The sequence below is a fragment of the Eublepharis macularius genome, chromosome 11, assembly GCF_028583425.1.
Source record: "Eublepharis macularius isolate TG4126 chromosome 11, MPM_Emac_v1.0, whole genome shotgun sequence".
NCBI classification, from domain to species: Eukaryota; Metazoa; Chordata; class Lepidosauria; order Squamata; family Eublepharidae; genus Eublepharis; species Eublepharis macularius.
Window position 1 is genome coordinate 80,155,738 of NC_072800.1, and position 27,192 is coordinate 80,182,929.

General features: G+C 44.8%; 1 protein-coding gene across 1 annotated transcript in view; it reads left to right on the forward strand.

Annotated features, from left to right (window-relative positions):
* The first annotated feature begins 455 nt into the window (after window positions 1-455).
* The window catches only part of VIPR2 (vasoactive intestinal peptide receptor 2), a 71,279-nt gene continuing 44,542 nt past the window's right edge, over window positions 456-27,192 (forward strand). Inside the window, exons 1-2 of the mRNA XM_054992143.1 lie at window positions 456-736; window positions 15,672-15,774. Of these exons, the coding sequence (XP_054848118.1) occupies window positions 686-736; window positions 15,672-15,774 (154 nt within the window). The 5' untranslated portion in view covers window positions 456-685. The remainder of the gene's footprint in view (window positions 737-15,671; window positions 15,775-27,192) is intronic.

Genomic DNA, 27,192 nt, shown 5'->3' on the forward strand with positions numbered 1-27,192 from the left:
TTAAAAATTTATTTGATAAAAGCTGAGCTTCAGTAGGATTTGAGTCCAGGGCCCCCTTAGAGACCAACAAGATTTTTAGAGTGTAAGCTTTCGAGAATCGGATCTCCCTACTCGTGTTTGAAGAAGGCAGCTTTGACTGTCGAAAACTTACACCCTGACAATCTTGTTGGTCTCCAAGGGGCCGCCGGACTCAAATCTTGCTGTTCTACCGCAGGCCAACCTGAAGCTGCCCCTCAGCGTGTGGGAAGGCCGCACCTGCCGCCTTTTCCGCCCGTTACGCGCGCGGCCAAAACACACCGGGAGGCCTTCAAGGCCTGGGGATGCGTGGAAAGGGGCCAGCAATTGGAGGGAGCCCTCGAGAAGGAGGGGCGGCGGCGGAGAGGAGGAGCCCGGCGCGGGCTGTACGGCGGCACGCGAGCCGGAGCGGTTGGGCGCCAGTGCAGGCAGGCGTCGAGGGCAGCCGCAGCAGCCGCCGGTCTGCGCGCTGCTTGGAGAGGGGAGTGCCTGCGCTCGGCGCCTGGGCGCGCAGCAGCAGGAGCGGACCCCGCGTGCGCCGCCGCCGCCCCGGGGAGAGGGCTCCCCGCCGCGCCCTCCTTATGTTTCTGCGGTGCGGCCTCGGGAGTCCTCAGAGGAGCCCGCCGCCTCCAGACCGCTGATCGCGCTGCCCCCTCGGCGCTTGGCGGGGATGCCCAACTTCGCGCTTCTTCTGCTCTCCACCTGCTGGACTTTGGAGCTGGTGAGTAATTCTTGGCGCCCGGGAGCCCCGCCTCAGCCCCAGAACCGCTCTCCGTTAGCGCCAACGGGGGACGGTATAGCCTCTGAGCATGGGTGATGTGCCGTCGCTTCCGCCTTATGGCGACCCTATGAATGAATGACCTCCAAAGCCATTGACAGCCTTGCTCCGATCTCGCACACTGGAGGGCATGGCTTCTCTCGTCGAGTCGATCCATCTCATGCCGGGTCTTTCTATTTTCTTGCGGCATTGCGCTTTTCCTAGCATTGTTGTCTTTTCTAGTGACTTTTGTCTTGTGATGTGACCAAAGTTATAATAGCCTCAACCTTGTCATTTTGGCTTCTAGGGAGACTTCAGGCTTAATTTGGTCTGGAATCCCTGAAACTCTCCTCCAGCACCACATTTCAAATGAATGAATTTTCTTCCTGTCGGCTTTCTTCACTGTCCAACTTTCACGTCCATACATAGCAATGGGGAATAGCATAGTATAACTTATTAAAGCCTAAGGATAAGGAAGCTTGAATAAGTTCTAGTTCCTTCATGGGCATGTACAAAGCACAACTTGACCTGTTATCAACCATGCTCCCGCCTGTTCTATTTTAGCATGGTCTGTGCAGGGAATTTCCAAGCCAGTCAGACTCCCAAGTTTTCCTGTTGCGTGAGTGATTCTTCTCATTCCTGTCCTTCATCTGACCCTACTTAGGTTTTGTCCCCTGGATCAGCCTTTTTTTAACCACTAGGTTTTTTATCATTATCCTGCTTAGGAATTTGTAACATTTTGGATGGATTTGTGGAGGGGAGTGAATGGGGGAACTCCCCAAATGATGAGCAAGGCAAGCCTCGTGAAATGCAAGATAATGGGATCTCTGTGAAAAATGTACCAGCAACAGGCATTCTTCTGGGACGCTTCATGACCATTGGAACTGGGAGCTAAAAAGTTGCACCATATGCAAAATGGACTTGTGTATTTGGTATTTTGAAATAAGCACTGTTGTCTGGTTCCATATTCACAGTCACTAACGTTACTTAGAATTTTGCCATCGTTCCTTTAAAGTTTTTTGGGGAGGGGGGGCATGTGGAAATCTCTTTAATTATCCTGATTGTCAGCATGAATATTGGTTAAAATGTTGCAGGGTAGCTAGGGAAAGAGGATCCTGATTTTAATGATAAATTTGTACCCAAGAAACAAGTAGGGATGGTTCGCTCTTGGCTTGGGAGGGGCTGTTGCAAAGATCACATCTTTGACAATAAGGGAAGGAAACGTCTGACATATTTTCATGAGCTGTAGGATTTGTGAGTGACAGATATGAAATATCAAGTGTGATTTCATCCCAGATTCCTTTGGGGTATTCCCCACTTCTTAAACCTCTAGATCACACTGTGATCTGATGGGTTAGGTGAGTCCCAAACAGACAGTGTTTATTAACGGTATGTTACTGTGTAAACAAAATTGATTGCTTCCCAGGGATTTTGATGCTATTCATCCAGACTGACTACCTAGATACGGTATTATATTTATTTATTCATTCATTCATTCATTTATTTATTATTACATTATAGTATTTATTATTATTATTTTAAATATTTATTTGCTTTGGCGTACATCAAGCTCATTTTCCAACTCAAAATCAAGAGGATGAAAGAAGGGTAAAAAAAATGTGGAATTTTCCAACTCTTCTCATGCACATTTATAGCTGGAGTGAAAATTCATTAGCTGATTTTGAATGTGAAATCAAAGTGTGATAATTCTTTTGGATTAGCACAAAAGGTATAATAATTCTTTTGGAGCACATGCACAAAAGGGATGATTTTGTGCATGTGCTCTTGGCAAGAATGCAAGGATGAAGATTACATGGCTGTGTCTATTCTGCACGGTAGGGTTTGTGCACCTTTATCAAGTGAACCAAAACAGAGTTAAAAGTGTTTTAAAATATTTACTGTGATGACCTGCAGTTTTAAGCAAAACTGAGTTGAACTGATATAAATGTATATTGCTTGGAGTAAAATAGAGCTAAAAGCTCAGGTGGGAGTATTGTCTGTCCACACTTAGCATTGAATGTCTGTATTTGTATTAGACAACTTGCACAGAGAGATGCTGTGCATTCTGTAGGAGATCTGTTGTCATGTCTCTCAATGTGTTCTCTAAATCCTAACTCTTATGAGTTCCCCCTGTACCATTTTTCCCCAATAGGAAAATCCCCTCCCAGCTGCTCTAAGCCTACCTAGGTAGGGAAGAAGCGAGGTATGATATGGGAACTTTGTAACATAGGAAAGTTCAGCATTCGAGACACACACCTGGCAGTGCTTCTAGAATGTCCGGAGCTGATGTCATACCTCCTGGAATAGCATCCTTGCCAGCTTTAGATCTGTTTGCAAAGTTGCACCTGAAGTGAAAAAGTCCCAGTGATATATTGACACCCACCAAAGCGAACTGGAACTTAAAAAATAATAATAATGCAGAGATGGAGATCAGAGACAGACATACGATGCCTCTCTGGAATCAGTTGCCCAGAGTAACTGCTTTGCTTCGTGATAAAGCTGATCTAGCTTGTTTGTGAACTTGCTGATGTTACGTATGTTGAATACATTTTAAAGTCCATGCTGGAAGAATACGCTTGCCTATATTGATATCAGTGTAAAATTTCAAGTGTGATGTAAGTATGTCCTCTCCCAACAGTACGCTGATGGCTACTTCTGGTATGTTGTTCACTTATTATTCAGTACATTTTTATCCTATTCTTCCTCCAGGGAGCTCAGTATGGTATATGTCATTATCCTTACAACAACCCTGTGAGGTAGGTTAGGTCGAGAGATAAGTGACTCAGCAAACTTCATGGTTGAATGCAGATCCGAGCTCGTGCACCCACGCTGGTAATATTCTCCTATGTGGCAACAGCAGCCTAAAGGAGCACTTGTGAGACCAGAATGTTAAGCAACAGGAAAAGCTGAATTTTGAGGAGGGAGAGACAGTGGCTCTGTGCAGGTGTCCGGAGAGGACAGTCCTAGCATTATGGGTGGTCAGGGAGAATGCATGGAGTTTAAAGGAGCAGCATACTTTGGGGTGTGAAGGCTGCAGGACAAAAGTTACAGGCGGGACTGTAAAGAGAAGCGATGATAGGATCGAGGCAAGACCGTGGGCAGTTTTGACGGAAAGAAATTTCTGTTGGATGTAGGGTTGCCAATAATCTTGCAGAAAATGTCATGTAGCTTTAACAGGGGCTTAATATGTGGAAATAGGCAGTTGAAGGCTTTCATGGCATGGAGTTAAATACCATCATCTGCTATATAACATCCTATTAAGACTCTGTTAAAGTAACAGGGCTTTTTTTTTTCTCCAGGCGGTGGGCAAGTATTGCTGGATGTGATAAGGGATGGAAAGCCACTGGCAGTGGATGACAAGGAAATGAAACACTAGTTATCCATGGTCAGGGTTCTTGTCCCTTTTTAATTTCCATTTGTAGTGGCTGTGTGGGACCTCGTTCGGGATGGGATCAGGATGCCGAGGAATGTGTTTGAAACTTTTTTCCTGTTACTGTTTTTCTGATGAAATCTTTCCTGAGCTGCTAATTGCTTTGTAGAGAAAAATGGAAGGCACCCCTGAATTTTTTTAGGGTGGGGGGGGAATACGCCTCTGACGGCTGTGGGATGGGGATTTTCACTGGGAAAATTGCTCATGAGTTCAAGGTCCCAGCTGCTCTTAACAGTTCTTGAGATTTGATCATGGATCTCTAACATCTCTAGTTGATTTCTTTAGAAGCATGTTCCCTCTCTTGGGAACGTTTTCACACATGCCACTCCGAAGTGCCTTTGAGCTTCCCTCCTGCTATTAATCTCCTGCGTGAATGTGGATAACGTGGCGCAGAAAGTGATTTTTCAATCAAAGGCATATTCTGGCCAATGCAATGCTTACATTTCTGTTAAGCAGATAGGCAATTTAAGCCTCATGTGTTAGGAAATCCTGAACCTGGGCCATTTCCACACTACTCCTCTTCATCCGGAACGCTGCGCAACGTCACGAAAAAAACACAGACGATAGCATCTTCTCGTGCGAGTTTTGCGCGACCTCGTGCAAAACTCGCGTGAGAAAACGCTATCATCTGTGGTTGTTGTGGGTTTTCCGGGCTGTATTGCCGTGGTCTTGGCATTGTAGTTCCTGACGTTTCGCCAGCAGCTGTAGCTGGCATCTTCAGAGGTGTAGCACCAAAAGACAGAGATCTCTCAGTGTCACTATCTTTTGGTGCTACACCTCTGTCTTTTGGTGCTACACCTCTGAAGATGCCAGCCACAGCTGCTGGCGAAACGTCAGGAACTACAATGCCAAGACCACGGCAATACAGCCCGGAAAACCCACAACAACCATCGTTCTCCGGCCGTGAAAGCCTTCGACAATGCTATCATCTGTGTTTTTTTCGTGACGTTGCGCAGCGTTCCGGATGAAGAGGAGTAGTGTGGAAACGGCCCTGGATAATCCCTAAACATGAAATAGCCTCTACAGATGTCTGGCCATTCCTTTGCAAAACTTTAAGAGGATTGCAAGAACTCCCCATTTTACCTTTTTTCCTCTTCTGTCCTGCACTTCCTCTGAGGCTGCATTCAGACATCTTGTCAAGCTGACATTGCCTGAATGTGCACTAGCCTGGCTGGCCATGCTCATGCTCAGGCACGTGCAACCTTGTTTTCTTCTGGCCATGCTCATTCGCGTGTTTTTCTCCTTCCCCTGCCCCTCACATCTTGCATGGAGCGTGATGAAGGAATCCTGGTTTAACACTCGTTCTGGTTACCTGTGACGCATAAATGCAGGTGCACAGATTAACCAGAGTTCATTCTCCACCCCACCCCCCTCTAGATTTCTAAGCCTGATTAAACTTTATTTTAGAATTCCAGGTTGGGGTGTTTTTTTTTTAGGGGGGAAGTTAACATTTTGTTTATTTATTAAAATATTTAAATCCCGCCCTTCCAGTTCAAGGTGGCTTACAAAATGATTTTTATAATTTCCAAATTAAACCAAGATAAAATCTCTCCCTCCCATCTCTTAAAAGATGCTTGCCCTTCACATCCCTTGGAAGTCCTGGCAAATAAGCAAGACTTGCAGCACATCTTGAATATCTCTAAGGAGGGCGCTCCCCTCACCTCTTCAGGGAGCGCATTACACAGAGCTGGGGCTATGATAGAAAAGGGACAGGTTCTGGTTGATGCCTGACAGGCCACCTTCAGTGCTGGGACAGCCAACAAATGGCTGCCTGAGGATTGTACTGGGCCATATGGAAGGAGACAGAGCCAAGCTCCAAGTGACGCCTGACACAGGTTGGACACTTGTCAGCTTACCTCAAGTTTTGATGGGAAATGTAGGTGTCCTGGTCTTACAGGTTGGCTCTCCATTTAATTAAAGTTTACAGAAACCCACACACACAGCGGAGGGGAAGGGGGGTGCCCAGCAAGAGCCCGACGCCAGCACTCCCCTCCTGACCGCATGTTCTCCCTCCCATAGACAGCTGCTCAGTAAACTTCTGTAAGCTGCAAGACCAGAACGCCTACATTTCACATCAAAACTTGAGGGAAACTGACAAGTGTCCAACCTGTGTCAGGCATCACTTGTAGCTTGGCTCACAGTCTAAAATTAACAATCTGCATGCTTGGATTCATGGATAATCAGAGTTCGTTTTAAAGCAGGATTCCTTCAAGGCATTATGGGTGAAAAGCAAGGCACACACCTGGCAATAAGTTGGGTTCAGGTGTAACGTCAGCTTGATACGAGGTCTGAATGTGTCCTAAGGAACTGTGGGTTGTGTGTATGGTTCTCTTTTCAACAGCCTTGTTGGCTATGTTGCCTGGAGAGACAGCGATTAGTCCAAGGCAGTCCTATGCAGACCTACACTAGTCTAAGCTCTTTGAAATCAGAGACTTTAGGCTGGAGTGACTCTGCCTAGGAGAGAGCTGGGTGGGAATTTAAGGCCAGGTCTTTCTAGTCTAGCACTAGACAACACTGCCTTTCCTCACCACCCACTTATGTTACTTGAAGTGCTCTTCCAGTTATTTTTGCCAAATGTTTAAAAATTCATTTCCTTCTGGTCTTCTCAGTATTTGTCATCTTTGTTATGGAATCCTTTTAAATATTTGAAAACTGCCTGCGAGGCCGTCCTTTATCATCTTTTCTGTACACCACAAGCCCTTTCAGCTTTTCTCAGGCCTTTTAGGCTTTTTTTTTTTTTTACCATGCTTGTCTTTCTCCCATTTGGGGATGTTCGTTACCTGGGCTGTTTTGCTAAGTACCGTAAAAGCTGCATCGCAACCATCTTCTTTCGTAGGAGCTCCCTGAATGCCAGTTACAGCCATGCTGAGTCCTCATTCTGTAGAGGGCAGTGGAGGGTAAACCTTTCACCACAACCACGAAATTTATCTTTCTGGATCTTATAAAGGAAAAAGGAGAATACCGGGCTTTGTTTTGTTTTGCCTTTCCAGGGCTGCCAAAAAGCCTGTGGGTTTGGTAATGGTGGTTTTGATTGGCAAAAATGTGGTGAAAGCTCTAGGGTTGCCGGTCTCCAGGTGGTGGCTGGAGATCCCCTGGAATTCCAACTGATCTCCAGGCCATAGAGTTCAGTTCCCCTGGAGAAAATGGCTGCTTTGGGGGGGGGGGTGGACTCTATGACATAAGACCCAGTTGAGGTCCCTCCCCTTCCCAAACCCCAGGCTCCAGCCCCAAATCTCCAGGAATATCCCAACCTGGAGCTGGCAACTTTAGCTGAAACTCCTTTCCTTCGCACACCTTGATCCAAACCTGGGCACTACTCAACTGTTTCCGTGTTTAAAATGCTGGAAGCCTCATAAGCCTCACAGCATCTTGTCAAGTTATACCCTCTGAATTTCAGGAGTGTGCCACAGATGAAAATATGCTCTTCTTTTCATTGGGCAAAGTCTAGAATAAAGAATGCCATCACACCAAGGCTGGTATCACACCACTTTGCTCTAGCAAGGTTCAGATCCGGTAGCACCTTGGAAGACCATCTGTATTTGCAGGGTATGAGCTTTCGGGAGTCCAGCTCCCTGGAAATCTAGTTGGTCTTTAAGGTGCTACTGGACCTGAATCTTACTCTTCTACTACAGACCAACACAGCTCCCCATCTGAAACCACTCTGCTTGGTGAATCTTGAAGCTTTTCTTGCCTTCCTTCCCCTTCCATCAGAGGAAGGCTCTTTAGGTTGGTTGGATATTCAGAACTTCAGTGGATGGAGTAGTAGGTTAGAAGCTATTTTGCTTGTCAATAGATATATATTCCTTTAAAAAAAGAAGTAAATTGCAAATGCGAACACATTTACTTGGTTATGATAGAGGCATGCTTGCCAAGGAGCATGGACTGACACATCTGGGAATGCACACTTGCGTCTTTGGCACCTAATGTGCGTGAAATGTCCCAAAGCCTTAATTTATGAGTAGCTAAGGGCTGGAAATAGCAGTTTTCCTCTTATTGAAGGAAATGTTCCATGATATCCCAATTGTGGCAAATGGTGTGCTAAGATTTAGGAGAATGGAATTGGATAGGGTGGAATACTTTTGTAATTTCTTACGTTGGTGGTTGGTAGTCCATAGAACAAGATTTAAATAATTTTTGTGCTGTCCTCACAACAGAATGGACTTTCAGCAAAAGACACTGACCAGAATGTTTCTGTTTCTTTTTAACTTTCCACCCTGAAGAAGCGAGGAGCCATCATTCGATGCTGAAACACATGACGTGTATGCAGACAATCTTGGTCCATTCCCTGGCACTTCTCGTTGAAGTATCACAGATAGCAAGGCTGGAAAAGATCTTCTGTCTGAATCCTTGGACAGCCCGAGTATTGATAGTACTGGGTTAGCCAGACTGTATAACCACGACTACCATATAAGACAAATCCTTATTTTAAATATGAAGAAGGGACCGGAGTAGGCAACTATCCCTTGTGTTTCTTTGTGGTTCTGTGGAACAATGGAAGTATCTGTTTAGATATTTATACACTGCTTTCCTTCTCAATGGGGACCCAAAACAGCTTACAACATTCTCTCCATCTCTGTTTCATCATCACAGGGTCCCCTAAGTAGCTTTCATGGTAGAGCGGGTATTCAAATGTTGGGTCTCCCTGCTTGTAGTCTAACACTGCAACCACCACCCCCATGCTGGCTCTCAGCTTTTCTGGGGACGGATGGTAGCTCAATATATTGTCGAAGGCTTTCACAGCCAGAGAACGATGGTTGCTGTGGGTTTTCCGGGCTGTACGGCCGTGGTCTTGGCGTTGTCGTTCCTGACGTTTCGCCAGCAGCAGATCTCTGTCTTTTGGTGCTACACCTCTGAAGATGCCAGCCACAGCTGCTGGTGAAATGTCAGGAACTACAATGCCAAGACCACGGCCGTACAGCCCGGAAAACCCACAACAACTAAGATGGTAGCTCAGTCTTGCAGACAAACCTCTCTCTCCCCCTCCCTGTCTCTGCAAAATGGAGATAACAATTGGAATGCACCTTACAGGGCTGTCGCATATTTACAGCAAAATAACGTGTGAAATGCTGTATGCCGGTAGTGCTGTGTAAGCGCTGAGTGGTGGCGTTAATTTTTTCTGAAGCTTCTGCACCCACTCACTTGTAGGAGGTTTTCACCTATCGACCAGACTAGCAGCTTTTGAAAAGGTTTTATCTTCATTACAAGCACCTCAGTCCTATGGACAGCAGTGGCTGGTAGTGTTCCTCGAAGAGTTAGGGTGACGGGAATGTCATGCTCGTGATCCCACTCAACAGCTTTGTTGTCTTGCCTGGTTCCCAAGTGGTTGAAATGACTGTGCAGATGAATTGTCCCTACCAAGTCTTGTTATACAGAATACCCGCGTGCATAATGGCAGCACAGAATTATAGGTCATCTTGTTGCTGAAGTAGTTTCGTGACTGCAGCGGGTTGGATTCTGTGTGCCTTATTTGCCAGCTCAACAGACTATAGGATCAGGCCTTTTAGTACTTCACAGTCGTTTGTGCAAATTATGGAATGAATAGCTGTTTAATTCATGGATTCAGTGGAGGCATACAAGAGGATCTTTAGCCTGTTTGCCACCCTGTCAGAAACCATTTATTATTAGCCAAACTTGGTAAATGGTGCGTGTCAAAAACTTTTGAATTTCTGCCAAATTGCTTCCTGTTGAATCTTTCCAAGTTGCCTTTTATTAATCTTGAACCTTAACAACTGCAATTCATCTAATTGTGTGTATGTATCACTAATCAGTATTCCCTACTTAACTGAAACAATCTTTTCTCCTCTGTCCATCCGACATCCAGGATGGTGAATGTCCTCATCAGGGTCTGGCATGAGACCCCTTGGCATGTTAAGGGCCTCCATTTCCTTGCAAGCGCATAGATGTTAAGTTAGATCATCTGTTAGAACAATGTGATGTGCAAGGAACATTAAGAAAAAGAGTCATGCACATCTTCTCATTTTGGTTACAACTTTGATATTTATCTCTTTTTAAATCCCCCATCTTTACTAACAAATATATTGTTTCTAGAACATTTAAACCATGTCATTTGAACATGGAAAAACAGAAATTTTTTAGACCAGCAAATGATTACATGGGGATTTTTGGTTCACTGGTGCTACACATAACAGTATCTGTGTTGGTGTATGATTTCTATTATCGGCAATACAGATAGGAGGCAGAATGCCCACTGGAAATTTGTGAGCAGAGAAGCACAATAAAGGGCTCTGAGAAACTGCATTTGATGTAGTTAGGCTTCTGAAGGTGGTGGTCAAGAGTGCCCTCAAGTCATAGCTGACTAATGGCGACCCCTGGCAGAGTTTTCATGGCAAGAGACTAACAGAGGTGATTTGCCATTGCCTACCTCTGCAACCCTGGTCTTCCTTGGAGGTCTCCCATCCAATTACTAACCAAGGCTGACCCTGCTTAGCTTCTGAGGTCTGATGAAATCAGGCTCACCTGGGCTATCCAAGTAAGGGTAGCCTAAGGTGGAGAGTGCCCTCAAGTCACAGCTGGCTTATGGCAACCCCTAGTGGAGTTTTCATGGCAAGAGACTAACTTGCCTGACTCTGCAACCCTGGTCTTCCTTGGAGGTCTCCCATCCAATTACTAACCATGGCTGACCCTGCTTAGCTTCTGAGATCCGATGAGATCAGGTTCACCTGGGCTATCTAGGTCAGGTGGCAGCCAGGTTTTTTTGTTCTTAGTAGGGTATCTGTGCAAAAGTTTGGCGAGGCTTGTGAATCTAGAGGTCAAGATTCTTTGAGTGGGAGAGATTTCTGGTTCAGATCCTCCAGCAGACCAAGCAATTGAGTAAAAAGAGGAGGTATCTTTGGGAAAGGGGCCATAGATCAGTGGTGGAAAGCATAGTTCACAGGCAAAGGGTCAAACTACTGGCTAATGCTGCACAGCAGGCGTATGCCCCACTTATGTGTATAATATGGATGCCTGTACACACAATGACCCAGTTCTTAATGTTCTTTGCCCATACCCCTGATTTTTTTTCCCAAGGAGAAAGAAATGTATGAATCAGGTCGTCATATGTGCAGGACCAAGCATCGAGCACCTGCGTCCAATGCACATGGTGGAGAAGGGTAGCCCTTTCTGTGAGCCCACTCACCTTGTTGGATTTCCTGTGCAATAGGGCCCGTTCACATGACCAAATTGCTGCCGTGTTTACAAGAGCCCTATAGCAGTGGTGTGATGGCTGTGAAAAGGACCGAGTCCTTGGGCCCGTATCCTCATTCAGGGTGCCACTGCAAAGATGCACTCCCTCGCCAGCTTTAAGCAACAGCAATTGCTTCTGCACTTGCTGATAACTTCGAAGATCTGGTCACAATACTAGTGATGGTACTTTCGCTTGTGGATTTTAGATTTCCTACTCGTGTTATTTTTTAATAGCAGCCTGGCATGCAAAAATCGCTGTATATAAAAATTTTTCGCAGCACCTCTTCTCCACGTCAAGAATACTGGCACAAAGGCAAGGTACAACTGCTCTGAATAAATAAGTGATGACTCTGGTCTTATATTTATGAATGCCGGGCTGCTGTTTCTTCCTTTGTTTAATCTATTATATTTGAATCCCACTCATGGACTGGGGTTCCCGAAGCAAGCCAGAAATGAGACCTAGAAAAGCAATGAATCCATGAGGAGAGATGGGAAGAGAAGAAGGCAGGGCTTCGAAAGACAGAGTTTTAAAATACTGAACTTGAAATTAAACAGAGCAAACCAACTGATCTCCCACACATGGAAAATCCATTCCTGACAACAAGGGGGAGGGAGCAGCAGACAGGGTAACTTTGGCATGGAGTTGGTGTGATGGGGTCTTTGCCCACCTTTCTGACTGTTGTCTATCCGTTGCAGAACAGGTGTCCTCTTGTGGCTGTTGTGGTGGGGGAGGAGCTAGTATACAACACAGGGGAACACCTACATCGCTCTCCTGGTCCCTGTTTAACAATAATAGTATGGACTTTTGCCTGTTACTAAAGCCACAGGAACAGGGCCAGTTCAAAAGTCAGCAACCTGGGATGTAAGAAGCAGCGCTGTGGAGGAATAAGGCGGTTATGAGGAACTTGTCTGGTATTCCAGTTCAGAAGGATCATGAATAAGAAGAGCACAGCTTTCACATTAAAAGGGATTTTTCATTACGTCGCATTTTTCTCATGCTAAGAGCCAAACTAAATGTGATGGCGTCCTCATGGGCACCATGAGGACAACTGCTGTCATTTTAAAGTGGCAGTCTTGTCCACTCCCCCGTGCCTCTTCAATTGCCCAAGCAGCCATGCAAGAGTTAAGAGAGCTTCATCTCTGTGGACCAGTCACAATTAGAGATGGGCACGATCCAAAAAAATTGCTGATCCAGCTGATCGTGGATAGGCGCCGGTGACGATCCCGACTAAATGATCCATGCCAATCATCTCCCGTTCCCGATCTGTGGATCATGGATTGTGGAATCCAAAACGGGGCGCGCTGCTATTCCCAGCTATGTGGGAAGGTGGGTGTTGGCGGCGGCCACCGGGCCCGGTGGGCATGGGGAGACGGTGACGAGCCGCCTCCCCTCAGGGGGCAGGGGGTCTGGCTGCTCGCCAGTGGCACCCCCCATGTGCTCGCCCGCCAGGCCAAAAAGGAGCGCGCTGGTGAGAAAAGAACGGTGGGTGATGCCGGCGGCATCTGTGTTTGTGTTTGGCCAAATGTGTTTGGCTGTCAGAGCTGCCTATCAGGGTTTGCAGGGATGAGATTGGAGTGCCCATGGCTACAGAACACCCCCTTCCCCCTCCCTCCCCTGGGTGTCTTCTCCCAACTGGTGACTGCTTTGCTGCTCTGTGGTTGGAAGGAAGCCCTGCTGATCAAGGAAAGCTGGGCTTCCATTCAGGTTTCCAGGGCGACAGAAGGAGGGGAAACACAGCTCAGGCATTCCCCTGGCTCCGTTGCCCCGGGAATAGATTACTGGCGCCTGAGTGTCTGGCTTCCCAATCCGAGCACGATCCAGCCCCCCCCCCCGATCGCTGGATTGTTGGCCATGGCCGATCACGATCCGCTGAGTCGCAATCGCCATTATCGTGGGTTTTTTTTGAATCGTCATGCGGATCGTGCCCATCTCTAGTCACAATCAGGCACTTGCAGCACTTTAAGATGACTCTAAATGGCAGCAATTTCTTCATGATGGCCTCAAGGATGCTGTCATGACCAGTTTGGCACTAAGTAATAAGTTCCCAAATAATTCTGAATTCTAGGGAATAATGGAGCTTCAGTGAAAGGAAATACATCTTTAATTTTGTTTGAAAGAAATTATGTGAAACCCAGTTTGTGCAAAAAAGAAAGGCAGTCTTTTAAAATCCAGGACCAAATAGAGTGATTCTTGTGTGAGCAATTGTGCCTACTGACACCTTTCCTGGTGCCCACCAAGTATTTTTAGAAAGTGGGTGGGGCCTGGTGCAGCTTTTGCCCAGTGGGGCTTCTGATTGGCCATTGGAGGTTTGATTGGCTGTGCAGATTTTTAAAAACATTGCTTTGGCAGACACTGCTTCCCACAGCATAAGAATCTTCACTAAAGTTAATATGTAGCAGCCATTTTGTGGCTAGCTCTGTCTCCTGCAGCAGCCATTTTGTGGCAGCCATTTTGTTGCTGTGTCCATAGGGTTGCCAATCCCCTGCTCTCAGGCTCCCCCTCCCCTCACCTGGCCAGCAGGGGAAAAGGGAACTGCCTTTCCAGGGTGCACTCCCAGCATGGCACGACGATGTCCCTCCCAGGAAGCCTGAGAGCACTCCTGGGACCTGTGCAATTATGTCACTGCTGGAAGTGATGTCATCATGCCATACTGGGAGGGCACATGTGCAAAGACATCCTAGAGGTCCGGGTCCCACCCCCTCCCACCAGGAGGCTAAGGGGACCTGGCAAACCTATCAGGAGATGAGGCCTCTGATACCAGCCATGCTGAGGTCAGACAAGCTCTGTGAACCAGCGCTAGATTTGTCAACCTCCAGGTGATAACCTCCCAGAATTACAGCCGACCTCCAGGCGCTTAGATCCCATCCCCTGGAGAAAATGGCTGCTTTGGAGGGTGGACTCTATGGCGTTATACCCTGCTGAGGCCCCTCCCCTCCTAAACCCCCCACTAACCCCAGGCTCCTCCCTCAGAATCTCCAGAAATTGCACAACCCAGAGCTGACAACCCTATGCACCCACCACACTGTGTCAAAATTCCAAATTTGCCTGCAGGCTCAAGAAGATTGGGGACCCCTAGTCTAAGGCTAGATGGGTGACAAACTAAGAAGGGGCCTTCTTGGTTATTGCGCCAAAATGATGGAATTCTCTCCCAAGGCATATCCGCTATGATTATCTTCCATAGCAGGTGAAGACTTGCATGTTTCGTATGACATTCCTCAGACAGAAGAAGCAATGCCTAGTGTATAGAGAGAAAGAGAAGAAGACCCTACAGGGGGCAGCGAGGGCTAGTCAGATAGGAACGTGAGGACAGCATCTCTCTTTCTATTGAGTGCCATTTCCCCAGGCCAGTTTGGCTAGGGATCCTGATGGTGTTTTGCCATCTTCTGGGCATGGAGTAAGGGTCACTGGGTATGTGTGGAGGGAGAGGTATTTGCGAATTTCCTGCATTGTGCAGGTGGTTGGACTAGATGACCCTGGAGGTACCTTCCAACCCAATGATTCTATGATTTCCTTGTCTTATCTCCAGATTGGTACTCTTGGGAATCATTCTCCTTGGAATTTCTTCTCAGAATCTCTCTCTCTTAGTCAGCTAGATAGCTAGACACCTATCTCTGTCTCTCCACTTTACTATCAAGTATGTTAGTTCCTAAACAAACTTTTGTTACTCTTTAATCCGTTTGCATGGCTGATGTTGTGCAAACATTCTGCCAACAAGGATGGCCAGGTGGCTAGCAGGAAAGTATGGGATAGCCAAGGAAGGCAAGAGTCACAGAAGCAGGAGTGCTGCACTGGTCATTGTGGGGCCCCATGCCATGAACCAGCCCTGCCCTTCTATGAGCTGCTTCTAAATGCCAAAAGGAAAGGAACATTTGGAAAAGGCTTTTCCATTAAAACAAATGAAAATAAATACCAAGTTGATTAACTATTACCAAGAAATATTGCAAAAAGGAATCTTGGGCATGAAGTAATTGAGAAACCAGTGTTGTGTAGTGATCAGGCTAGGACTTTCGAAACACACGTTCAAATCCCTCACTCAGCCATGAGTGGCACTGGGTGACTTTGGGCCAGTCACACACTCTCAGCACAACTTACATTACAGCATTGTTGCGAAGATCAATGGAAGGAGAAGAGAACCATAAACACTGCCCGGAGGACAGGTGGGATAAAGATGTCATAGTGTTTTACATAGACTATAAACAAAATTAATAGGCTTTATAATTGGTGATTGCATCCTTTCCTGTAAAATACACGTTTTAAGACCAGGTCCTTTGTTGATTTAACAGGTAAATGGTATACACCCAGAATGCAGAATTCTGCTGGAGATCCACGAAGAGGAAATTAGATGCATGGAAATGATAAAGAATGCTAGAACAGCAGATTTTAAAGGTAAGAAGACAGCCTGCGGTATGAAAAGAGTTTGATAAATTAACACTTCGATGGCACAGCGTAAGATTGTCTTTGTGCCGTCCCTTGCCTAAAGTTATCACATCCAAGTATCTGCCAAGGGACCTTTCATGTCACATTCACAGATATTTCAAATAACGTTTGAGGGGAAGAACAACCCTCGGTTATCAGAGCTCCCCTTATCCCCATCCCAATTACATTTTCATGCACTGCGCCCTCGTTTCACTCTTGAGTTCTATTGCCCCCTTTCCCAGAACACGAATGAGCTACGAGAAGCCACCAATGTAGCACAGTACTGTGTGAAAAGGTTCTTATCTCACACAAAGCCTTCATGATGTTGTCCTTGTGTGTGTCACATGGGGCTGCATTAACAGAAGCTGTGGGTTAGAGCTCTCTCCTAGCTTCTGTATGAAGGAAGAGAAAGCATGTCAACGGTGCAGTCCTTATAAAGGAAGGAAAGATGAAGACTCCCAGCACAATCCAAGACATCTAATTGGAGGTAAATCTTGCTATGTTCAGTATTCCTGGAGAAGTGCATAGGATTGCTACTTGAGTTTGGAAGTGGCTTGAATATACATTAGCTGCCTGTGTTGTCAGGACAGATCATGTGTGTTCCAGCCAGTATTGCCCTCCACACACACATTTTAAGTCTTTTCAACCTCAGCCCTGCTGAATCCAACGGGATTTAATGTTGCACATGATCAGGTGATACAATTTCATCACAGTTCCACTGTGGAATTTAAGAACGTTACAGGCTGAACTTTTTACTTTTCAATGGCATTGGACAACATTCTCGAATTCTGTTGTTAAATGCCATCGAGGGTGAAAACAGACATATTCTGTAAGCAGCCAGCCGTGTCAGGAGATCTACAGGGAATGGGCGCGGATGGGCACTAGCCATCTAAAGTGACTCTTTAAAGTGACAGGAGCCCAAAGTGTATTGTGTCTATGATGCTTTCATTCACCCCATTTAGAGCCAAACTGCATCTTCTGGTAATGTTTGTGTGATGAAACCCTGATGACCTTTTCTTTTTTTTTAAGACTGAAAAGGTTGTTTTGGTATGAGACATTTGGGAACAAAGAAGCTACGAGGTGGGTGTGTTGACCACCTCCCCTCTGCCACTTCTTTACTCCCAGTAATCTCCTGAAGAAGTGTTTTAAAAGGCCATTGGGGGTACATTGTACAGTTTGTGGTTTGGCTCCCAGTCTTGGGCTGTATTCAGTTCTCACAAAAACCAATTAAATGGTGTTGCCAGCGTTGTGCCCGAACCTGGCTTTTTCGCAGTGCTGCCACCCTCACTGCCTTCTTCTCTCGTACTCCTTCTGATCGAGCACTGGGGTTTGATCACACTCCAGTTTGCCTTGATATTCAAATACCAGCACCCTTGAAAACTGGAGAACCAGATGGGGAAAGAACAAACTCCAGTTTTCCAAGGTGCCTACATTCTGGTCACAAGGCAAATTAGAATGCGAGTCAACCAGAAACGGGAGTGCACAAGCACTGCCAACAAGTGTGGTTCGTGCACAGTGTTGAGAGTATTACCTTTGCATTCTCATTACCCTCTTTCAAATGTGAGCCACAGTTTTTTAAAAAAAATGATTTGGTACATTATGGAGCATCAACAACACTTTTAGGAGGGGAAGGAAATGTTGGAAGGAGGCAACTGTTTCCTCCCGCTTTCCTTTTCTATCACCACTTCTAAAATGTTTTTTTTTTCAGTGTGGCTTTAAATGCAAGACTATCAGAAAGCAAACAGAGAAGGGTGACATTTTCCACAAGTCTGTGCCTGAACCAAGGCCATCTGCTCTCTGAGTAAATAAGCGATCTTTCAGTCTTTGCAGAGTGCAGACAATAAAGACACCAAAGGGCTTAAATACATCTCCCCTAATGTAAAAGAGTAGCAGACTGGTGGCAGTGAATTAAGTTGGGGGTGGAAGCTATGAGTCAGAACTAAAAAAGAACACTTAGTAGGATTTTTTTTTTAATTGGCAAGGATATCTCTGTTTGGCCAGGATTATATAAAGTTGATTGGAAGGGTGCAATGGGAACCGCTCCAGATCTGGAAGATCTTTGCAATGACAGAGTGGTATGGGGAAGGTTGAAAACTTCTCATTCTACGCTGGCTGAATGGCTGAGCCTTCTGTTGGAAGATTTGCGTTGTACCCCCACTGGAGCCATTTCCTGACACCAGAATCATACCTTGTTAAGTCCTGCTGTTAAGTCCTGCTGTTCTAGCCTTTCATGGGTTCTTCTCCACTATGCTGTATCCCCCTCTTCTTCCAAGGGCGGCGTACATGGTTTCCTTCTCCTCCATTTTATCTTCACAACAACCCTTTGAAGTGAGTTGGGCTGAAAGCAGTTGGTCAGTGTCACCCAACACTGGATTTGGGGATTTTAACCTCAGTTTCCTCAGTGTTAGGCTGGCACGAGACCACTGTGCCACCACAGTTGCTGCAGGACTACTGCACTGTTAAAATTCCTGCCCAGCCTGTGATTGCGTTAAAGTTATCGAGAGGTTTACAAAGATGTGTTTAAAACCTCTGGTATCTTCCCCTCTAAAGGAAACAGGACCTAGAAAATGCTGCCATGAATTTCCAGCCACTTCGGTAAAGTGAACGAAGAGCGTTGTGTGCAGTGTGTGGTTTTAAACAATCAGTGGGAAAGAGGCTATGCAGCAGTCCTATCGTAGCACATCATTTTTCTATACTATTATAACCAGGGGTCATAATAGTGGGAAGTGCTGGCAGAATGAACGGAAGATATTTTTATCCCATCTTCCTTTCTGAATCAGTTGCAGAAGGGATCTGCTTGATAGGAGGGGCTGTGGCCCAGTGATGTGCAGAAGGTCCCTGTTTTAGTTCCTGACATCTTCAATTAAAAGGTTCAGGTAGGAAGTGATGTAAAAGATCTCCACATGAGCCCCTGGAAAGTGACTGCCAGTCACAGCAGACAGTAGTCTAGTAGACCAATGGGTTGGCTTGGAATAAGGTAGCCTCATGCGTGCCCTGTGCTGTGTTAGTCTTTTCCTGTCTTGACCACCATTTTGTTGCTTCACAAGTAGAATTTCCATGGAGCGCTTTTAAGTGGAGGGGAGGTGTGCATATCTTACAAATTCTTGTTTCTCTGGTCTCTGATATTCTAAAATACAGACCTTAACGATAGGTTTCCAAAGCACTTTGTTTTTGAAGAGACACATCCCTTTAGGCCAAAGATATGACGTAAAATGTGATGTCTTGGAACAGTGAAGACAGGGAAAATCTGGAATGCTTCTCTTTCTTTATAAAAAAAGTAATCTAACCAGATATCAAGGAAATAACAACAATAAATAAAAAGGTTTGAGCTGGAAACAGAACGTGGCGTTAGCTGGCTTGACCGTGTTTCTGTCTGCAGCGAAACAGAAGAGATGCAGCAGGGAGCATTTTCGGAGGCTGTTGAAACTGCCAGGAAAGTGGAGGGAGGGATTGTGACCCCCCTGCTCCCTAATGAGTTCTATTAATAGAGCATACAGATACTACTATGGCTCAGACAATGGCAAATTGTACCTTTAATGGGGCTGGTTGGTTACCCATATTTTAAATGCAGATACAATCACATTGCTCTTACGAATGAAAATATTTGATTAGCTTATATTAAGGGCAAATTTCAGGCTCAGAATATGGGTAGGATCTACAAAGCCTGGATCCAAATGGAATATCTTGGTGCTTTCAAATATGCAGCCTGACCCTATGTCTATTCACCTTGAAGGAAATTTCGCCAGATTTACTCCTAGGTTACTGTACAAAGGACTGCAGGCGTAAGAAGATGGAAGTGTTTGCCCATTAGAAATGAATTGGTTCTCTGTTCCATCTAAGCACTAGTTTCCCCATCAGATCTTCCTTTTTGCTTTTATTTACAAGGGAGATGTTGTGTCTTGTAGAGGTTCATTAGGTAATTTTGGACTCTGGACTAAATAGTCTCATGAGAACCCCTGTATATGGTGATGCGCACTTCAAATGTGAAGCTACAGCCTGCTTTGGGGGTCCCCAGAATTTTTCCCCACAACCTCATCCTGGTGGCACTGTGGGTGTTCTGTTTTACCGTTTAAGGAGTGGCCGTTTTGCAGCATTGTGACTCTGGAGGCCCAGGCTGCTTTCAGTTCATTTGAGGGGCTGTGTGGGCACTGGGTCCCACATCAAAATGGGCCTAGATGATAATTGTTTTCTGTGTACTTTCTAAATTTATCCTGGATCTTGTAGATCATTTCTTTTGTTGGATTCTTTTTGTCCTCAACTTGTCCGTTTTTCGGGATGGCTCTTAGGAGGCAGCAGGGATTGCTCCCTCCCAAACCAATATTTTGAAGATCAAGATTTGGGTCCAGTAGCACCTTAAAGACCAACTAGATTTCCAGGCAAAGGGAGCTCTGACTCTCAAAATCTTTTACCCTGGTAATCTAGTTGGTCCGTAAGGTGATACTGGACCTGAATTTTGTTCTTCTACTACAGACCACCTGAAACAATACATTGAAGGTTATCTAGTGGTGGGAAAAGGCTCTGAAAGGAATGTATGTGTATGTGCAAGATGCTGCTTTAAAAAGTTATTTTTTTTTCACTGTCACACCCGTCTTACTATATGGGTGTGAAGGGAAATAACTTTTTTAGTGACATCTTTCAGATATTTTCCATAAATGAGGCAAGTATGGTCTTTTGCCCTTCATCTTTGGGATAGACCCAAGCACACAATAGTGGAGCTAAGAAAGTAATTTATTCTTCTGTCCTTTACTGCTGGTATGAATTACACATCCATTAGAGCCAAAGATTTACTCATTTTTCAGTATCTGCATAATTATCAGTGCTGCCAGATGTATTTTTTTAAAAAAAATTAGATTTATTGCTGTCTTTGGATATTTGTATGTTAGGTTGCTAATGCTGCTTTTGGCCTGACATCAACTGGAAAAAGGAAGCTTGGCTTGAAATTAATCTTTTTTTAGGTGTCCGTAGGGTGTCTTAAGAAAATTGAATATACATAAGGAAATGTAGCTCTGCTAAAGATGCTTAAGTTTAAGGCTGCCCCAGTGACTTTAAATATTTCAGATCATGTTTACAGAGGAATTTTACTTTTGTTTAACAAACAAACTGAGGCTGGCTTCATTTGCACGTTCCAAGGAAGAATCAACAGAAGCCACGGAGAGAGAACTAGTGTTGAGCAGTGGCTAATGCCGTGTTTTAAATAGTTCTCTTCATTTTTTACCAGCAAAGGTAAGAGAAAAATTAGAAACCTGAAAAACATGGATTTTCAGTGTATCAATTCCAATTATATTGCATATCAAATTGGATATTAAATATTGCCAAATATTGGGTGTATCTATGCAAACTGAGAAAGGTAATGGATCTTTCTGCCACATCAAAAGATTTGGTACTCCGTTATAAAATGTGAAGCCTTTCCCCCTAATAACTAATAATCTAACCTAAGAATCCCTGTTCTTGTTGCGCTTCTGGGCACTTTTGGAATTTTGAGAACTCAGAGTGGGTGCCATCACAAAATGGCTGCCATGGGATGCTGATGCCAAACACAAAGAATTTGAGAAGTAGCAATCCAAGAACCCTTCTATAATGGAGTTGTTGTTTTTGAAGGGTTGCTCCCGACAGAAATGATGTTATTGTGTTTTTTTTTTTAAGCCAGAGGCAGTGTTTTGGGGAAAGAGTTGGAGAGACCTTGGTTCAGATTCTCACTGTGCCTTGGAACTTCCTAGGTGATCTTGGGCCAGTCATTCTCTTTATCTAGTCTACCTACAGGGTTGTTGTGATAAAAAAATGAAAGAAAGGAAAATCATATACTTCACTCTTAACTTCTTGGAGGAAGGGAGATATAAAAGCAAAGCAGACAGTGAAAAGAGAAAGCTGAAATAGAAAGCTGAAATAGAAGTGCTTAGAAGTTCAAGATGAAGTTGCATGTTGGTAATATTTCTTCTACCTACTACAATTCAGAATGCATGTTAGAATTATTTAGTTTGTATTCATTTTGGCTTTATAAAGTATATCACTGGTAAATGTTGACTTAGGCTGTGTAAATTTCTACCAATATGTATAGGTTTATCCTTCTATCTAATAGCCACGTGTGCCTGCCCCCCCTCCCCCATGGATAAAAAAATATGCACCACAAGGCAAAACTAGTACTAAGATTATTTTTTATTATTTTTATTATTTATTTATAGTCCACATTTCTCACTAAGATCCAAGACAGATTACATATTGCAATGAATACAATATAATTAAAACTAGGACATTCATTTGAGCGAAAATACAACATGATCAATAGTTAGGACATTCAGGGAAAACAAATGCAGTAGAATATGGTAGTGTCACTGTGACACTGAGGGATCTCTGTCTTTTGGTGCTACCCCTCTGAAGATGCCAGCCACAGCTGCTGGCGAAACGTCAGGAACTACAATGCCAAGACCACGGCTATACAGCCCGGAAAATCCACAACAACCATCGTTCTCTGGCTGTGAAAGCCTTCGACAATATACCCCTAGGAACATATCTACATCAGCAGACAGTACCCAGTAGCTTAGTCTATAGTCTCTGTCCCTTATCAAGGTATCTCTCTGAGCTATTACTTATGACCCAGCCCTATAATATGAATAGAAAGCCCTCCTGAATTATTCAGTCCTGCATAGTTTGCAGAAAGTCAGGAGAGTGGGCGTTTTCCTGACCTCCTCAGGCAGGCCATTCCACAAGGTGAGTGCTACTACAGAGACAAAGGGTGTATGGGCGGTTGTTGACGTAGCCCATCTGCAGAGTGGTATCTGCAGAAGGCCCTATTCAGACAAACGCAGCTGCCTTGGCGGAACATAGGGAGAGAGGTGGTTTTGCAGATATGAGGGGCCTAGACCATGAAGGGCTTTGAATATAATAGTCATGACCTTGAATTGAGCCCAGTAACTAATGGGTAGCCAATGGATATGTGGTGGTGGCAAGTCCTGTCAAGTCATAGCCTTGACAGCCCCTGCTCGGGTTTTCAAGACAAGAGACCACAAAGTGGTTTGCCATCGCCTGCCTCTGCATGGTGACCCTGGTCTTCTTTGGTGGTCTCTTATCCAATTACTAGCCAAGGTTCTGCAAACCCAGGGAATATACCAGGCTTGAAGAGTAATCCAGTTCATTGCAGAAAAGGAAAAAGATGTCCGTGAATTGCAATAAAAAGAGGATGTGGTAGTTGTAGTAATCCAGTGCGGCATATGAAAACATAGTAGCAACAGCCACTCTGAGGACCTGAGGAGAACAAGTTGGAGCTGGTTCTGACTTCTCTTGCTCTTCCACACACTGGCTAGGATTGGAGAGAAAAGAAGGGGAGGGACAGAAGAGAAGGGCAGGGGAGGCCAGATGGGTGGAACATGGTGTTGGAGCAAGATGGGGAGAAGCAGGGATTGGTGGACTGGAATGAGATTCCCCCCACCTTGTCAATAACTCTTAGCAAAGGGGGCCTCCGAGTTTGAAGGTACTGGGTGTCAGTTGCCCGGGGGGCAAAGTGGGGGACATTGTTATCTTGCCCTGCTTTTGGCCTTCCTGAGAATTTCTGGTTGGAAGCAGGTTGCTGCCCTATGCAAGACCTCGATTGGCTGCATTTGCTAAATGTTCCGTGGCAACGAAAAACGGTGCTGCTTCTCCATCAGGGCATAATACACAGTCTTTTGGTGCCTTGTGGCATTTAAAGGTATGTGCACAGTCGCTGCTCACATCTGGGTATCGTAGTCACCATTATCTCTATTTTAAAGATGAGAGAGGGTGATTTGTCCAAAGGCCACGAAACTGTTTGGCAGTAGATGTGGGTCTCCGGCCTGCTCATTGCAAGCCTCACATTGTGCTCACAGATTCTTGTGTTGACATTACTTACAGAATTTATCTTACTGACGGATCTTCTGTCCTAGATAGTCACAATGTGTAGATGGATTCTAAGAGTTTCCTGGCCTATAATCTGTGGCATGCTATCCATTCTCCCCCCCTGCCCCGCCCTTTCCCATTTTTAAGTTAGACTTTGACAGCAGTCTCTGGCAGCCTGGCGCTCTTTTGAGGACTCTGAAGCCTTACGTGGTGGAAGAGTGAAACACATGAACAAGCGCCAAAAAACTGAGTGCCCCATGGCAGAGCTCATTTATGATACATGTGCACGTCATTTATTTAACCTCCATTCCACAGGGGCTACTGTGGTGATATCACTTGACAAAGTAGTTTACAGAGGAGCAGCGTCTTCTTTAGCTGTACTGGTCTCCCAGAATAAGTGAGATTATACTGCAGTGTTTAAAAAGCTGGATGAGAGCTTTTGAATTATGTTGACGTCTCAATCCCAGGAATTTGCTCTCGAACAAAATAAGATGGAAGTCAGTGTGTAAACATCATGTCAAGTAGGATACTGACAGTACTCTGGTAGAGTTCAAGTTACAAAAGGCTCCTCTTAGAACAAAGTAGCAAATTTCTTTAAATATCACCTTTATGTAATAACCCAGGATACAGTGCTTCTGTAAGTTTTTTCACGTATGAGACTCAAAGCTGTTCTTGCTTTGGTTAGATTTGTAATGCTCATGTTGGCCAAAATGCACATTCGCTTTAGCTCCTTCTGATTTTCTCTTCCACGTACAAGCTTAAAGGGTGGCTTGGATCTAGCAGAGAATTTCTGCATCTGACAAAGAGAGTTGTGGTTCTCGAAAGCTTATACTACAATAAAGTTGGTTAGTCTTTGAGGTGCTAGTGGACTCTACTATTTTGCAAATGGAAGGGGGGAGTCACTTTCACTTATTCTCCTGTCCCATTGTAGACTTTGTACGCCCTCCCCCCAAAGCTGTTCTTGTCTCACATGAATGGCATTGGTGGGGGGACACTTGGGCCTATATGGGGATGTGGGGAAGTTTTGCTCCTCTTTTGAAAACCCCTTCCATCACTGGAAGTTACTACTGTATCCAAGCCACTTTCTCTATATTAATGAAGATAAATGGCAAATAGCACCAGAGCCTATCAATATTTTCATTGCTGGCCAAGTTGAGGGTGTGTTACTGGGCCGAACTCACACCCAGTGGGCATCATGGCTTTGAACCATCCTTATCTTGTTTTGTTTGACCCTGTACCCCCCCTCCCCAGCTTTGTTTTTCCTCGTTTTTCCAAGCTTCTCTCCTTCATGGGATCTTGCCGAACCCCAGCCCTGGTCATCAAGAAAGAACCAGACGTATCAGGCCTGGATGAGACAATTCAAGAATCTCATAATAATTTAGTATCTTGTTGGATAGTGCAGCAAATAACTATGCTTTATGCTTTTAGAAAGAAATGGTTGTGTAGCCAAGAATTTTTTTCAGCAGTGTGATGTTCAAGGATGGATTCTTGGAAATGAAAAAAAAAAAGTTTGAGTTGAAAGACAACAAATCAAAATAGAGGATGGAGGCACGTTTTAAGAATGAAAGCACAGACCATCTCTACAAATATTCTTTTTATTTATATTTGTAATCCCACCCTCCCTCTTGAGGAGCTTATGGGGGGTGCATACTGGTCTTCCTTCCTCTGTGAGCCAAATGAACACATTACAGCAGTCATGGGTCCAACCTCTGGCTGCCAATGTTATTTTAGAGGAGAATTTAGCCGTTTAAACATTGCTGTGGTATGGTGGCAACATGCAATCTTGTTTTCTCCATCTACCTTTTCAAGTGCCAGTTTTGTGTAGTAGTTAAGAGCGGCAGGACTCTAATCTGGACAACCAGGTTTGATTCCCCACTCCTCCACTTGAAGCCAGCTAAGGGACCTCGGAGGTCCCTCAGCCCCACCCACCTCATAGGGTGATTGATGTGAGGATAATAATAACACACCTTGGCCGAATCCACACTACCGTCGTTCTTGCAGCAGTTTTTCGCTTCTGCAGCGCCATTCCTTCATCTGTTCACACGCATCGTCTCTGAAGCCGTCATTAATTCGGCATGGCGTCGCCACAGCCCATTGCACTTTCACCGTGGGTTATCTTTTGACAAATAACTGCCCTCCGTTGAATTCCGAGCCTCTCTTGACCTGCCTCCCAATTAAGGAGTAATTCTCTGCCTTTGTCCCCACCCCTTTTTTTAAAAAATAAAAGAGTACCGTGTCGATATGGTGACATCTCATCATATTAATCTCATTTTAAAAAGGCGGGCAGACCTCAAATATCAGAGGAACAATTTCATATGTTAATTCAATTTATATATTTGGGGGGGGGCATCCACATGATACTGAAATCATGGCTCATGTTACGCCCCGACACGGACTGTGCCGACGAGTTAGGCACAGATGTTAATTTTCCAAAGACAAAATGAAGCTCTGCTGTGGGATGCTGCTGTAGGTGATCGTGACCGCTCACCCATTCCTGGATGATTTCAACCAGCATGTAGGCTGTGATGTTCCGAGCGCTCATCGTGTCTCGGGTGATTTTTTAAAATATATTATATTAATGGTGTCGTTATACCATTGAACCAGGATGCTTACTTGTCGATATAGCGTCAATTTGTCCTTTTTAAAAAAAACCGCGGGGCCGTTCGGGTTTTTCCCGCCCCTTTACCCATCTTTTTGAAAGGGGATGTGATCAATGGATTGCGCAGGAGAAGCGCTATTCAAAGGGTGATGTGGACAAACAAGTGAAGAACGCGCAATAACAGATGGAGCAATCATTGCACAAGAAAAGCGGGAGCTAAGGTAGTGTGGAATCGGCCCTTGTAAACCGCTGTGAGTGGCGTTAAGTTGTCCTGAAGGAGGGCGATATACAAACTGAAAATTGTTGTTTTTGTTATTAAAATAGCCCCCCAAAACTATTCTGATACTTGAAAAAGGATTACGAGGTATAAGATCACATGATTCTACTGCACCGTGGGACCACTCAGCATTTCCTGATGGTTAGAACAGTTCCTCAGTGGAACAGGTGTGCTTGAGAGGTGGCGGGCTCTCCTTTGGAGGTTTTTAAGCAGTTGCTAGATGGCCTTCTCTCAGCAATGCTGATTCTGTGACTTGGGCCTTTTTCACACAATTTTTGTAAACAGTTTTTGCGAATAGATTTTTTTTTAACCTTTTCAGACAAAGCCATTTGTGTCCTCTTTGCAATATGGGATTGAGCTTTTAAAGTGGATTTTTGAGTGGGATTACTTTTTAAAAAAAAAACTTGTAATTTTACTTTTTTTAAAAGAATGAAAGTTGGAAATTCAGAGAACTGGCTATACCTATCATTACAATGCAATAGCTCTATAGCAATATTTTTGTTCCGATTTTTTTAAAAAAGCAAAAGCCCTGGAGGCCTAGGGGAGGGAGTTGCCATTCCACTACACTGGCTTCATTCACAACAGATGTTATTTAGTTAGATTTTTATACTACATTTCCTGCAAAAAAAGTGTATACATGAGATTTTCCATCCCCATTTTATCC